At 41.9% G+C, this 15,324-nt stretch overlaps 1 protein-coding gene across 7 annotated transcripts in view; it reads left to right on the forward strand.

Moving 5' to 3' along the window:
- znf827 (zinc finger protein 827) overlaps positions 1 to 15,324 on the forward strand; it is a 98,302-nt gene that overhangs the window by 39,108 nt on the left and 43,870 nt on the right. For all 7 annotated transcript variants that reach the window (XM_008420155.1, XM_008420162.1, XM_017304946.1 and 4 more), the window contains exons 2-4: positions 166 to 1,437; positions 6,350 to 6,522; positions 7,134 to 7,629. In XM_008420155.1, coding sequence (XP_008418377.1) covers positions 166 to 1,437; positions 6,350 to 6,522; positions 7,134 to 7,629 — 1,941 coding nt within the window. The remainder of the gene's footprint in view (positions 1 to 165; positions 1,438 to 6,349; positions 6,523 to 7,133; positions 7,630 to 15,324) is intronic.

Raw genomic sequence — 15,324 nt, forward strand, 5'->3', positions numbered from 1 at the left:
TGCATGAAAAAGACATTGTAAGCCATATCACCCAGCCCAATTAATTATAATACATTTTATTTCATTTTTTACGCATTCAAAGAAGCTTATCATGTTGTAAATTAGTTTCCCAACAAACTGCTTGTTACATCTGGTAAAATGGTTTTATTTTATGTCATTTTGCAGATGTGGACGGCGATGAAGAAGAGGGCCCCAATGACGGTGCAGTGGAGGAGGAAGGCTGGTTTGGGAATGCCTCCGACACGCGCTCCGACTCTTCATCGTTTGGCGACACGCAGGACGAGCTCCTGCTGCACAGAGGCTCCTCTCCTGAGGACCAGTCCGGGATCGGCGGCGGCTCCGTGGATCATGACACCTGTGGAGGCGAGAGCTCATTGGGCTGCCCGACACCCGTCCATCGTGCCTCTTTGGAACTTCTTGGCCTGGATGGAAGTACATTCTCGGCCCAGGACACTCTTTCCTCTGTTGTGTCATCGCTATATGGCGAGGCAGCATCTCGAGCTCTGGGGAAACCACTCAGCAGCAACCTGCGGCGCCTCCTAGAGGCAGGCTCACTCAAACTTGATGGTGGAGAGGTCCTGGGTCGGTCTTCTAGGGGAAATGCTGGCGGAGAGTCCCCTCCGATCGCCTTAGCTCCACCTTTGACCCTTTCTCCATCTTCTCATCATGCCCAGCAGTTAAGTGCTCTTGCTCGAAAACTGGCAAACAACAACAGCGGCTCAGCCTCACCAGCCTCCTTGGCACCCTCAGTCACCAACATAAAGCAAGAGCCCCTTGACCCCTTTAACTCTGTCACGCCCACCAATGGAAGCGGCTTTGTGTGGGCAGGCGTGGCCGACAAATGGCCGCCGGCCTCCTGCTCTACGCCTTGCGGCTCCAGCTTGTCCCCAGATTCTGCAATCCAGAAGTTAAAAGCGGCAGCTAACGCCGTGCTTCAAGACAAGAATGCCGTTGCTTCCTCCTCAACGACCTCTTCCTCATCCACCTCCGCCTCATCCGCAGTGCCCGCGCTGGGTGGGGGCGGTCGAGGAGATGATGTGGTGCGATTTGATGCCTTCAACTCTCCGTTCAGCCCGCAGTCGGCGAGCTCCACCCTCGCCGCTCTTTCCAAGAAAGTGAGCGAGAGGACCCAAGGCTCATCGACAGCCAGCACAGTGTCGGACCACCAAACCTCGGCGAGCTCCTTCCTATCGCTCGTGTCAATTACGACCTCCTCTGCTGCCTTGCTCAAAGAGGTGGCAGCCAGAGCGGCGGGAAATCTACTGGCAGAGAAGAAGGACGGTTCCCCTTTGTCGACTGTAGGAGTCCTCCAAGAGGACGTGAAGCCTTTGCTGGACAAGAACCAGAAAGCACCGACGCCCACTACGCCAACGCAGAGCTTAGAGTTGTTGTTACCGTCTACGCCGAAGGGCAGAGGCAAACCAAACAACCAAGCAGGTAATCAGAATGTAAAATAATATTATGCATGCTATTGGTAAAAGATCTGGCAAAATATTACCATATCTTCTGGACTATGTCGCTTCAGATTATAAGTCGCATTTATTTAGAAATTGCCAAATGTGAAGGAGCCCTCGTTCATGTTGAAAGGTTCCAGTGACACATTGTGTTCAGCTAACAAGCGTACGGGACCTGTTGGCTTTGACTTGGAAGTCTGCTGGCTGTTTCTGACTCACCAGTGTCCATGGTCTACATCTGGGTCAGGAACGACTCCGCTCCACCAGTATTCTGACAATCTGTGCTACCTCATTAGGTTTTCCTACCGTAGCTGGTGAAGTGCACAGCAGAGCGGAGACACCTGCAGTAAATCCAGAATGATAGAGAGGCTGTTGTGTTCATTGAAGTAGTTTCACTAAGAAGCGTGTGAGTCCCACCCTTGGAGATGTAACTGTACAGATCACAAGCTTCATAGCGCCTTATTTAAGCACCAAGCCCAGTAGCCGTGTTGGGCACTGCAACTGAGAAGTTAGTTGTGCTACCTGTAAAGCACCAGTCATAAATCTTAGTTCTGCTACACCAATACACTATTCAGTGGAAGCTAAAACCAGCGCTTATGTACGTATACTCAGTACTGCCCATTTTATATCACTAAAACTCTTATTGTGACGTTCAGAAGGAAGTTGTCTGTTTTCCTGCTGTGTTGATTTTATTAAAGAGACACCAGTCTTTCTGTTCCTAACTAAAGCCTTGTGCACTTACTTAAATACTTTAAAGTGTAAGTTGACCCTCATTTACAGTCCCTGTAGTCCAAGCTGAGTTAAATGGACTAACTGTACTAGAATAAATCCCCCATATATCGGGCTAAATGTTAATTTACCAGCTGGTTGCTGCTGAACACACAACCAGAGCTGTAATAGCGTAGCTCAAAGCGTATTTATATGTTGAAATGATCGAGATTATTGATTCCCAAACTCTCTGCCTTGTGACCCACAGAATAAAAATGTAAGAGGTCCTTGACCTCAACTCTTGGTTTAGCAGACAAGCATTCCTACTGAGTCAGTAAAAAAAAGTGGTTCAGGGGAAACACAGTCAGCAACAGCACCCAATATATTGACCAATATGTTGCTTTTATTTGTTCAAGTCTTATTTTCTTTTTTTATTGTCTATTAAACTATTTATAAAACACACATAGCTATTTTTAGTATGTAGGTTATTGTCTCAGGAGAATCTCAAGACCCTGCATTTACATAAATGTGACCCCAACTTTGGGAATTACTGTTCCAGATAGTCTGTGCAAGATCATAGAATAGCTATGGATAGAATCTGCCTTACAGATCGTCTCTATGGTTTAACAAAATGTTCTACCTTCCAATCCTTCACAATATCAACCTAAACACAGTTTAACCCAAAGTTATTTGGGTTACACCTTAAATCCATTACTGATTTGAATTTGAAATGTGATTGGAAATGATAGAGACATCATTCAAATAAGTTTTGCAAAAGTTTTTTGTTTTGCTTAGGTTTTTTTGCATTTTTCCTCTGTTTTTAAAAAAAAAAAATATATATTATTTGTGTTGATGAGCTCGAGGACTTTGAGTTGGAAGGTCCCCTTGCTGTCATCCTAATCTTTAGGTCCATCTCATTAGATTCAAGTCAGGACTCTGAATAATTAATATTACATTCAGTAAGAAGAAATGTGTTTGCAACACAAATCAGCATCATTTGGTCTGAGTTGCTTTGGTCTGTTTATTCATTGACTTAACATATTTAGAAGTTAATTATTATTAATATTATTAATGTTAGATTCCATCTAAAATGGACTTTACCTTCAAGATGATGACGATCTTTTTTACTCCTACGAAAACTGTCATCCGTTTCCCACAGAAAGCACAGCTCTGAACTTCTCTGACATGTTTTCTCGTGTTTTGTCATAGTTTTGCTCTCACTTCAACGGCGCCGCAGTAGCAGTGTAGCCTCAGCTTCAACTGTCAGCCGAGCAGAGAGCACAACCGAGAGAAAACAGCCCTGGCTGGCCTTACAGTATGGGAAATGGTCTGCGGGCGCAACGGGGGGTTCCGACTGAGACCTCGCTGCCTCCCCTAAACCAGTTCGTTTGCGCTCGGATGTGCCTGCTGCCAAAAGGGGGTCGTCAGTGTGTGCTCGGCACAGCGGGGCGCCCTGGAGTCCATATCCATCTCAGCAGCCTCCTCCTGGCTGCAGCCCCCCTCTTACCAGAGCCCTCTGCACTCATCAGCACAGTAGACTTAAGGCCAAACACATCATACTTTCCACTGACTGGATACAGATGCATGCACACTTTTTTCTTTCCCCAGCCTTCTCTTCCCTTCCCCTTTCTCTCTTTCTTTCTCTCTGTGTGTGTATTGCTCTTGCAGTATACTTGGCAAGCGTACACTCAGATGTAGACACATAACCCAAACAATGGCGCATACAAGGATCTCGCTCGGGACTCTAAGTAGTCTTAAGGGAGAACCGAATGCTTTCAGAGAGATTGATGGGCACTTTTGAGGGATTGTGTCGCAACCCCGCCAAACCCAAAATGGCTGGATCAAATTGACTTCAGACAGATGAAGGAATCGATGTAATATTCTGTGATCTGCATGCTAAAAAGGGTGTAGGGGTGGGGTGGGGGTGGGTCTGCTGTAACCCGGGCTGCCGTCAAGGTCGAGCAGCGCTGTAAAAATGTAGGTAGTCGTTTGGTCGCCAGACTGAAAAAATGTGACCTTGATTATCGACTCTCGTATCTTGTTTTACTGTCACCCCTCGCCAGTTTGACTGTAAAACCGTGTCGCACCGTTTCTTCCTCTGATATGCTATGGCTCCAAACATGTTAAGGACCAAACTCCCAAACTTTCCTCCTCCTGTGTTATTTCTGCTGCAGTCACCTTAACTCTAAGAAAGCAAGGCTTCTTTCCCTCTTTTTTTTTTGTTTTGTTTTTTTGCATCCTGATTCTCTCTCGGGTAGAGGTTGGGCCGCAGATGGCGGTTTATTGTTGCAAATAGGCAGTCTCGAGGTTTTACACCTCAGGTCAATGAATGGCTGAGCGCAGTAATTTCACCAAACACTGATTACCAGATGTTTTTCAAGGAACGGCGCTGGAATACTTATGAAGCCATCCTGACAGGCCCCTTGTAGAATTTGTAATGCAATCATGCCTCTTTCTAATAAGACCAATTAAACAGTAATGGATGCCGGATATGAAGCCAACAACAATAATCGAGACACTAAAACATGCCTGAGTTTTCTCTCTCTCATTGTTCCATTTGCTTCTAGCTGGCATTTCCCTTGATGCATCCCATCATGAGGTGTACAGACGCATTCTCCTACTTCATTACAAACAGCGCCGGCCTCATTTGTTGGCACATCTGATAAAGAAATGTAAAAAATCTCTCATATATTCACCTTTTATTGAAACAGCAAGATCTCACACTTAAACCTTGAGAAAGACCCAACTTTTAATTGCGTTATACCTATTTAATTTGATTAGAAATAACACAATTACCACAACTATTGGTGCCCTTCTCAGTTTTCTCCTATAATACTTCATGAGGTCAAACACGGAGAGGGGCCTTTGATGAACAGTTTGGAAAATCAGGACTTTTTTTTCACCATTGCATAGTTCAGAGTGATGTCAGCACGCCCAAGACCGCCATCTTGTTTGACAAGCGTGTTTTATATTTATTTTGTATTTCGGACTTTGAATTCAGGTCAACTATAGAGCAGATATAAGGGTTAGGCAAAGATTTATTTATTTTTTTTACTTATTTAATAGTATAACGTCATAATATTACAAGGATATTGCTGTAACATGAGAATCAATTTTATGAGAACACAAACTTCATTTGTGTTGAAATTGTGTTATAACTTCAACACAAATGAAGTTATACATTTATGCCACCCATTTCCATTTGTGSTACTAAATCGGATACATATAGAAAAATGTTCAAGTCGATCAGAATGAATGTCGCATTTTGTTTGTCTTTTACGTCAATGACGTGAAACATGCGTAATAATTCTTCTCCAGACGAAACCGGATGCTGTAAACGTGAATGTAAAGAATAACTCAGTGCTRTGCTAATCCATGTCATGCTACGGTCTTGTGGTGATACTGTATGCTCTCATCGCTCAACAAATCGATCCATAGAAGGTGGCATCGATTTGTGCGCTGCTGTTTGACGTCTTCTGCACATGCAGGTTGCTTTGGGGTTGAAAACCCTTCACACAGAAGTCTGATTGTGGTTGCATTTAATTAGTAGCATGAACCACTGCGCACTCTCTGATCCAGTTAGCAAACACTTCTTCATTAAGTTTGTGATGGTAGGACACCTAAACAACCTGTAGATGTGGTTGTTGGTGGTACTTGGTGACCCCAGGTTGATGTTTTTTGCTTCAGGATCTTCAGAAATGATTTTTTCCCCTCCCTTATCATCCTTCTCTGTTTGTGTGGTGGCAAGATAAACTTGGGTCATCATCCAGCCCTGTGGCCAGAGGGGATTGAGAGAGAAATGGGTCTCTGACGTGTCACATTTATTCCCCGGGGAAACAGAAAGTCATGGATTACTAATTAGATGTTCCTAGAAACTTGATTCCTGCATTGTTACGGGTGATTGTGCCACTGGCGGTTTTGTTGAAAACAATTATTTCAGAATATAGGATTTTCTTTTCCACGAATTGGTTTCATTAACGGTTTAGTTTTTCTGCATCTTTAAGTCTGAGAGCTTCTACATTAATCAGTTTGTAAAGACTTTTAAACACCTTCACCCTTTTGGTTCTGCTTCTGGTTACTAGAATGTCTTTGCAAAAATAAAATAGCATTTCTGCAGCAGTAAAAAGACAACAGAGCTCATTGCATGTCGACTGCAAACGCCAACAATGTTCTTCTCTTCCATTCAGGCTCTCCTGAGGATGGCGGCAAACCTTTCCAATGTCCTGTATGTGGACTGGTCATCAAACGCAAGAGCTACTGGAAGAGACACATGGTCATTCACACAGGCTTGAAAAGCCATCAGTGTCCGCTGTGTCCCTTCCGCTGTGCTCGCAAAGACAATCTCAAGTCTCACATGAAGGTTGGATGATCTTCTGTTTTTTTTTTTTTTATCTCAAATGATCTGAAATTGGTGCCAGTGAGATTATTTAAATATGTTTGCCAGTGTAATATCTGATGGCTGCCGTTGATTGTTCTAATTTTTCCCTACCTGCTGAAGTCTTGAGTGATTTCTTATTTATTTGTGTTTTTATTTCAAGGTGCCAAATAATAAATGTTTGAAGAATTAATATTCTTTTTAGAGATCCATCCATCTGTTCATTCATCCATCCATTTGTCCATCCATTCATTAATCAGCCCACCCAACAATTCAGCCATTTAGTTGTCTGTCATTCATTCATTCATTCATTCATTCATTCATTCATTCATCTGCCTATTTATCCATCTTAGTAGATGGATATCCATCAATCCATCTTTCAGTTCATCCATCATACCAGCAGTCAATTCATCCATCCATTCATCAATCAATCCATTCATCCGTTCGTCCATCAGTCCATCCATCCTGCCATGTCAACAAAATTTGCTGAAAAAGCAATGAGGACAAAAAGAAAAGTGTGGAGTTTTGACGTATAGAATGAGGAGTAACTGCTCCTTTCCATTAATTTGTTTCCTGATTCTGTCTTCTTCTTCCAGGTACATCAGCACCAGGATCGGGGCGAGACATTTCAGTGTGAACTTTGTCCCTTCACCTCCTCCCGACACTTCAGCCTGAAGCTTCACATGCGCTGCCACCAGCACTTCCCTCGCACCGACGTCAAGGTGAAAGATGAGCCCACCACTGACACGGAGGGCGAGGGATCCCTGCTGGGCGACGGCAGCACCAACGACCTCAGAGCGGCCGAGGCATCGCCGTTGCAGGCCGAGGCCCAGCAGCAAACCTCCCCTCCGAACGAAGCGTCTTCTAATCACGTCCACGTCAAGGAGGAGCCTCAGGAGAGGGATCTGTCCGTGCTCTCTCCGTTCAGCATTTGCAGAGACCGACCCGGCAGCAGTACCAACTCCCTAGACCTACCTGGAGTCGGCATCGGAGTTGGGATGAGATCCAGTCCAAGTGGTCCAACCACAGCCTCGCTCTTTAGCCCCGACATCACTACCAAAACGGCGACTGACCTGCTTATGAAGCTTTCAGGTGAGCTGAAGTTACTTTTCTTTTGTAATATAACAATAATGCATTACCAAAATGACTTCTGTATTATTTTGGGACATTTAGTGGCTATTATGACATTCCTATTACTAGCTTTCACTATCTGAAACCTACTTTGAGAATATTTATCTTGAAGATGTGTCAAAAACATAACAATTCAACAATAAATGTTTGAAAAAGATTCTACAAATTTCTGCACGGGGTAGAAATCATTGTAGGGTGTCCTTAAAAAGTCTTACATTCATGTGTCTAAATTTAAGGCCTAGTAATGTCTTAAATCCATGAGCTACAATATAAGTTGGCCTTAAATACGCTAATCACAGGTCTTAAATTTTGTGGTGTCAGGACTATTTTTTTCTCTCTGTGTAGTTTATTTTTCTCATGGGATGTTCCTGTTAGGCAAATGTTTGAGTTGCGATCAGTGGAGACTCCCTAACTAGCTTCTAACTTACCATTGCTAACAAGATGGCTAGGTTTTTGTGTCTATCATGAACACATATATATTTAATGTCAGGTTGGTGGCAATAAATGTGTCTTTGTCACTGGATTTGTTGCCAACTCAAATAATGCTACATGCATTCTGTCCAAAATAAGATTAGCACTGCTTCTATATAAAATACAACTTTTTTCTTTTACATTTCTGTTGTGTTATACGTCTTAAATTTCATTCATAGTGGTCTTAAAAAGTTGGTGAAACCTTTCCGCAAATCTAACTTCTATGTCACAAAACAACACATCAGTTCCTCTGTTTTGTTATTTATTGTACAAAGGTAAAGACGACATGGAAATGCAGCTGGTGAAAACCACATACTCCCATTTGAATGTGTGGTTGCTGCTGATTGGTTCCACTTGATTAATTGATTTTTCAGGATTAAAAATGACAGCACTGGCCTTAGAAAAACAACTACTGCAGGACCAACAAGCTAAGAAGAATTGGAAAACAATTTTCTAATTATTTGCAGTCGGTTATTCGGAAAAGAGAAAGATGATTTACAAGCGGGAAAACTGCACTGTTCCCCCTGAACCTAAGACACAACAATCTGACGGACAATGGCTTTGTTTCTGTTAAATAAGTAATGACAGAGGGAAAAATGATGCTTCATTTTTTAGGCGTTAGCTCTAAATCATGACCTGATAAAGGCCAGATAATTTGTATTATGTCCAGATAAATATATCCCTACAGCTAATAGAGTGTACTCTGTTGTTGGTAATTACTGTAATCGTTTCCTTTTAAAGAACTAATGAAGTAAATGTAGTTTTAACATTAATCATAAGAAAAGGGAGACATGTTTTTCTAATCTTCATTGTTTTGGTCAGGACTGCAGTTTTGATGTGTTACTACTTGATTTTGAAGGTAATCAAAGATCAGAAAATCAGTTTTTTGGTGCAAATCTGGGAAAATTCTATGGGGGAAAAAAGGTAATAAAAGGTGCTTAGACCTGATCGCATTGTATGAGATGCATTTGTTTTTGAAATGAAGGACTGTTGAAGCATTTCACACATACCTTCAGGTGTAGCAAGGTTCACTAATTGCTTTGCTTTTTAGAATATTTTCCATTATTGTTGTGATTAAATAAGAAATATTTCTCTGATTTTTAGAAAACAAATTCTTGATTTGACACTTGGAGAATTCAACCACTCTTTTTAGCTATATAAGAGCAGGTAGCTTTCCAGGTAAGAGTGTCAACATGATAAAAACGGTACAAATATTCCAGCTGCAGCGCCCCGCCGGCCCACAGCAACACTGGAATAAGCACAGGAGGGGGAGATCTGGTTCTTCAAACCCGTCTACAAAACTTGGCACATCTGAGTGGTCAGTTCATGTTGAGTACGGCCGGTCCAGACACATCTAAGTCAGTCCCTCCTTCTGTCATGCTGTTGCCGAGTGAGGCGGAGGGGAAAACACGATCTTGGCTGTCGATCTAAGCCACTCATGGATGTTTTTTTCCTATTTAAAAACCGTGGCGTCTGTGGCTCAGCGGCTCTTAACATCAATTTTTAGGCCTGCGTGTTTTGTTTTCATTGGGTAAAGTGCAAGTCACCATCAGCCTCCCAGCATGTGATGTGTGATTAGTAGCAGTGGGATGGGATGAAGATCCTAAAAATATGGAAATCAGCCACTTTATGTAACGGCGTGCAGCCCTAATTAATGATCTGATTTATGAAGAAAATGTCTGCTGTAGGGCCGTCGGTGGGATCTCTGCATTATAATAAACATACAGGCTTTACTGCATTTTCTGATCAGATCCGCTGCAGTTCGGACAAGTGAAGAGTTATGTCTGCACATGAAAATCCATCCATCCGTACATCCATCCATCCATCCATCCATCCATCCATCCATCCATCCATTCTTAAGGCTATCATCCTCCCTCTCATTCATCTTTTCTTCAGTCCATCCATCTGTCCATCCCCCTTCCATTTAGTCGTCAATCTATCCCTCCTTTCGTCCATCCATCCATCCATCCATCCATCCATCCATCCATCCATCCATCCATTCTTATGGCTATCAATCATCCTTCCTCTCATCCATCCTTTCTTCAGTCCATCCATCTGTCCATCCCCACTTCCATTTAGCCGTCAATCTATCCGTCCTTTCGTCCATCCATTTGTCCATCAAATGGATATATATATATAGATATATGGACATCAGTCTGTCCATCCATCCATCCATCCATCCATCCATCCATCCATCCATCCTCCATGAAGTTGCAACATTCTTTTAACTTTCCCAGCTCTGCTGTTGTCAGGTGTAGAATGATTCGGTTGTTGTTTTAGATGCATTTATCCGTGTTGCAGAATATCAAAAGAACGAGTCTGGAGACGACGGTGAGATTGATGGAGAAAGGTTGACCGAGGTCGTGAGCGAGGGTCGAGGCTACAACTGCCACTCTCCCGCTTGATGGCGTGTAATTAGATTGAGATCTTGAGCGAGTATGTGAAGGAAAAAAAAAACCCTGGGAACATTAGATTAATTAAAAATTTATGCATAATTCATAATTAAAAAGGAATTCATAATTTGAAATGATTAGCGCCCCGAGCGCCATCCTGTGACCCCTCCAGGATGCACGGGGACTGGGACGGCTTAGTTAACTCCCCCTCGATCTCACGCGCCCCATCTCCACGCGACGCCCCCCGGGTGCCAGCCGCACTCCACCACCAGACTGCACAATCAAGGCCAGGCCGCTCCCGGAGGAGCCGAGGTGGCTCCTCGCAATGTCAGTCCAGTGTCAAGCGGCGGACATCTTAGTCAGGACATTGTGCAAAGGGGATTAAAAAGGAAAACGTGGCTTTCCAACAAACACTGCTGCTCAGGGTTCATACGGATGCTGGAAATCCTTGAAAATGCTTGAATTTTCATTAGATGTTTTCAAAGTTTCGAAAATGCTTGATATTCAAACTGCACAGCTTTGTAAGAAAGTGAAATCTAATGTTTGATTAAAAGCCTACATTTTGAAAATGTAATTTACAGTTGAAGCCAGATATTTTCATAGATGTGATRAGACATTTTTTATCTGTCTGAAGTTATATCAGACTAAACTTGTTTTATGTTAGAAATAATTTTGCTAATGCAAACTATTTGCTAAATGCCAGAAAGCTTACTGAGAWTTTTTTTTTTCAATAATTAATTTTAGCTTTCATTTTATGTCATTTTTAGTATTTAATTTGAGCAAGAAGGTCATTTACATTGACACGACTTGTTTGAATGTGTAATAAACCAAAAAAATCACCAAACACAAAACACCTGCAGTTTTTGTTAAAGCTTTATACGTTTTATACTGAAAGAAGTTGGTTAGGAAAAAATTTTCTTTTTGTAGTTATATTGTTTATATGAATTATTTTCATTTTGGTTTCTAAGATACCAGCATATTCCCATAACTTTATATTTTGGTCTGTTTGATTATGTAATTTTTAAATATGAAGTAATTTTTTTCTAATCAGTTACTCTCAGATGTTTGTTAGAGAACATTAGTAGCCTTTTTACCAAATACTGTTTTATTCCTGAGTACAATTTTCTGATCCTGAATTTAAACTCTTTTTTTTTTTTTTCAATCCTTTGTATTGTTTTTAACTCCAAAGTGTGGTGCTGGAAAGGTTTGAGAACTTACCTTGCAAATGCTTGAAAGTTGCTTGAATTTTACTGTGTGAAAATGCTGTGATTAGAAGCTAAACCTTTATTAGTTTGTCGGAGTAACAGGGCGGTTTTGGGCTTGTTGAAGCGAAGCCATGACATGTAGCTGCCAGGCAGACGGAGGTGAGGAAGTTCCTCCTGGGACCTCTAGACTCCATTTCCTCTGACCTCCCTGCCAACCCAGATTTAGTGCGTACACAAGCACCTCATCCCTCCTGCTTTTACACTGATGTCTCAGCGCATCAGTCCCACAAGGCCTTTAAGAGGGGTGAGGGAGGATGCTTAAAAAGCTGCAAAAGGAACGGGGCGGGGGGGAGAAAAACAAAGTGACAGCGATCGAGTGAGACATAGTAGGAGCCGAAAGAGGGAGTTGCATAGACTCCCCCCGGCCTTAAAAAAATAAAAAAATCTGAACTCTTACTGACCCCTGACATAATAAGCGTGTCAGTTTTTTGGGCTGCCCTGCTTTCCATCGAGTGATACACTGATACGCTTTGATTTTTTATCCTCCCACACTTACACAACCGTTCACCGTCCAGTGTGATCCACATTCTGATTCGCAGATGAAAGCCACAGAGGCGCTTTGAAATGCACGGGCCTCTCCTGAGCCCACTGGACTCAGAGTTAATAATGACAGTGGGCACTGCACTCCCTCCCAACGCAGCCCACTCCCCCCACTCCCGCTGCGGTGACACAGGCGCGGCGAGCTTGACCCCGGCTGGGTGTGAATAATTGGCATGCAGGGGGTTGTGGGAGGTGTTGCATCTGTCATGATGCTTCTGCAGTTGTCTTATTTATCTTTCCACTGGCAGTGTGTCTTCCTTTCCTCCTGTAACGTTATGAATTGATTCCTAAACCCATCATACTAATGGGATTTCTAGTTAAGTAGTTTGGAAAGTAAAAATTCACCTTATATGGCCCTACAAAAGTATTCATACCCCAAGAACTTTCTTATGTTTTGACAGATTTTGACAGATTAGAAACAGAGATGTAATTGTGTTTTATTGGGATTCTTTATTGTGAAGTGAAAAGAAAAGGATACTTGGCTTTTGTTTACTAAAAGAAAATCTTTAAAAAGTTTGGCATTCAAACTGGATTTTTTTTATGGCGATCGTTCTGCAATGTTTGTTGTTTTTTTTAAGCTGCTGTGCATAAAGGCCAGATCTGCTGAGTGTTTGATAAAAGCTTGTCTGTCAGCACATTCTCCCACCTGAGATGTGGATCTCTGCAGCTCCTTCAAAGGTATTGTAAGCCTGTTGGCTGCTCCACTGATTATTGCTCTTCCTGCCTGACCTGTGAGTTTAGTGGGACAGCCAGGTCTTGTTGGGGACTATTTCCATTTTCAGATGATCTAAAGATGGACGAGCAGCTTGGATTATTGTTCTGTCACGGCGCTTTGACTTTACTCGACCCATTTTCTATGTTTCCAAAGTGCTCACTCTTCATTGTACAAAACTTGAACAATATGAAGCTCGTGTCTGCCTGGATTTGTTTTTGTTGTTGTTATTGTTTTTGGGACATTTAATTTTGATTTCGAATTGTAGTAAATGAGAATCGCAAATCTTATGTGAATTTCTTTTTTTTTTTTTTTTGGCACATTCCTGATGCTATGTGTTCATTAATGTTCTCTAACAAACATCTGAGACTTTTTATGTTACTACTGAAAGCTAAGGGTCGCACTGAAATTGTGTTGAAAGGGGATTGAGTGAAAAAGCATGCCACACTTTTGAGATTTACATTTGAAACCGTTAATCAGAATAATCATGATGAATCGACTATTGAAATAATCGTCAGCTAATTCAGTAACGATTAGCTGGCAAAGTGCACAGACTCAAATAAAGGCCAATTGCTGATGAAGTAATACATTCAGAGCAGTAATTAAACCAAAACTGTACAAAATATATTTTGCATTTCAGAAAAACACCTTTGTTTGTAGATGGGTTTCACCCAAAACTAGTCATTATTTGTAGCTTTTAATGTATTTCTAGTATTGTACACAAAAGGAGTTAAATGAAGATACCAATTTCTTTATCTGAATAATCATCAGAATAATCGATTTACTAAAATAATCATTCCTTATAGCTCGATTTGTCTACATTTAAGTCCAGACGTAGAAATACTGCAGATTCTTTTGAAACGAAACCTTTTTTTTTTCTTCTTTGTGAATATGAGTTTCTTTCCTTCCAGCTCTGGCTTTTTGTGCGTGACCTCTGGTCCATACATCCCCTCTGCAGCCATCAGTATCACTGTCCAGTGTCTAGCACAGTGTCAGCTGTTGTTGGGTTCTCAACCTGCCCCACGCAGCCTTGTGCTTTCCTCTTTTTTTTATTTTTTTTATTCCTCTCTGGGAGAAAACAGCAGCCGATTGTTAGAGGGGGAGCAGGCCGGCGTGACAGAGGTGGAAAGCTAATGAAGTTATTTGACGGCAGCCCTGACCACAGAGCGAGAGGTGAGGTGCAGCGGACAAGCGCCTGGCAGTGAGACGGATGAGGCGAGAGAGAGCGAGGCAGAGAAGCAAGCGAGGGAACGGTGGTGGAAAGGAGCGTTGGTGGCAGGTGTCAGAAGGGTGTGATAACATGGAGACAAACTGATAGCATCGTCCATCCTGAGCTAGAGCCTGCCGTACAGTATCGTGCACACAGAGCTGTCACCGGCCTTGGTTAGCACATAACCACCCTGCCAGGAAGCTCACAGAACAGAAGCTTAGTCACCCAGAGATGCCCATCTCCTCCGCAGAGTTGCACTCGCTTCACAAAATGATCCGCCGGGGGACTGGACAGTCATGATGCRATTACAATTGTGAAACTTTGACAGACAAAAAGACCAAAGTGTAAGCTTGGTGTTGCTGGCTGAAATGTGCCGCAGTATGGGTGCTTGTTAGCGCTCCATGCTGCCTTTTTGTTGCCTGCAGGAAGAAAGAAACTTGCCCTTTGGATTGGTCTAAATGGGGCTTTCAGTGATCGATTAGTTTAGCGATTATTCTGATGATCAGATAAGAAAACTGAAATATTTTGCAGATTTTACATGGTACCGCTTAAGCCTTTTTGATATAAAATTAGTGCATTGCATTAAAAAATGCTTTTTAAATTAAAAATGACTTTTTTGCCTGATTAATTAATTGGAGTATGGACTGMAATTTGCTGAAAAAACTCCAACATACTCAATAAAGTCAAAACTGATCAAACAAAAACCCTATTAAGCACCTTTTTCTATTTATCCCCCAAAAAAATCAACAATTTAAAATGACAGTGTAATGATATTAATTCCAGAAGAAAGGCCTGAGGATATTTTAAGCAGAAAACTAATTTTTTTTATACAAACGATAAAACATAAGTTAAAGGACGGCTGTGTCATTTCATTTTAGGCAGAATATTTGTTTGTTTTCTTATTTTAAAGCAATTATTAATTCCAGTAATTATTTCCTGGAATATTTAAAAGGTTTTCTAATATTGTATAAAAAATCCTTGTCATTTTATACATTAGATTTTTAAAAATGCCATCGTCCATGTTGACAATTTTTTGGATTAATCAGTTATTAAAACGGTTCTTTT

Source organism: Poecilia reticulata, linkage group LG1 (assembly GCF_000633615.1).
Source record: "Poecilia reticulata strain Guanapo linkage group LG1, Guppy_female_1.0+MT, whole genome shotgun sequence".
Taxonomy (NCBI): Eukaryota; Metazoa; Chordata; class Actinopteri; order Cyprinodontiformes; family Poeciliidae; genus Poecilia; species Poecilia reticulata.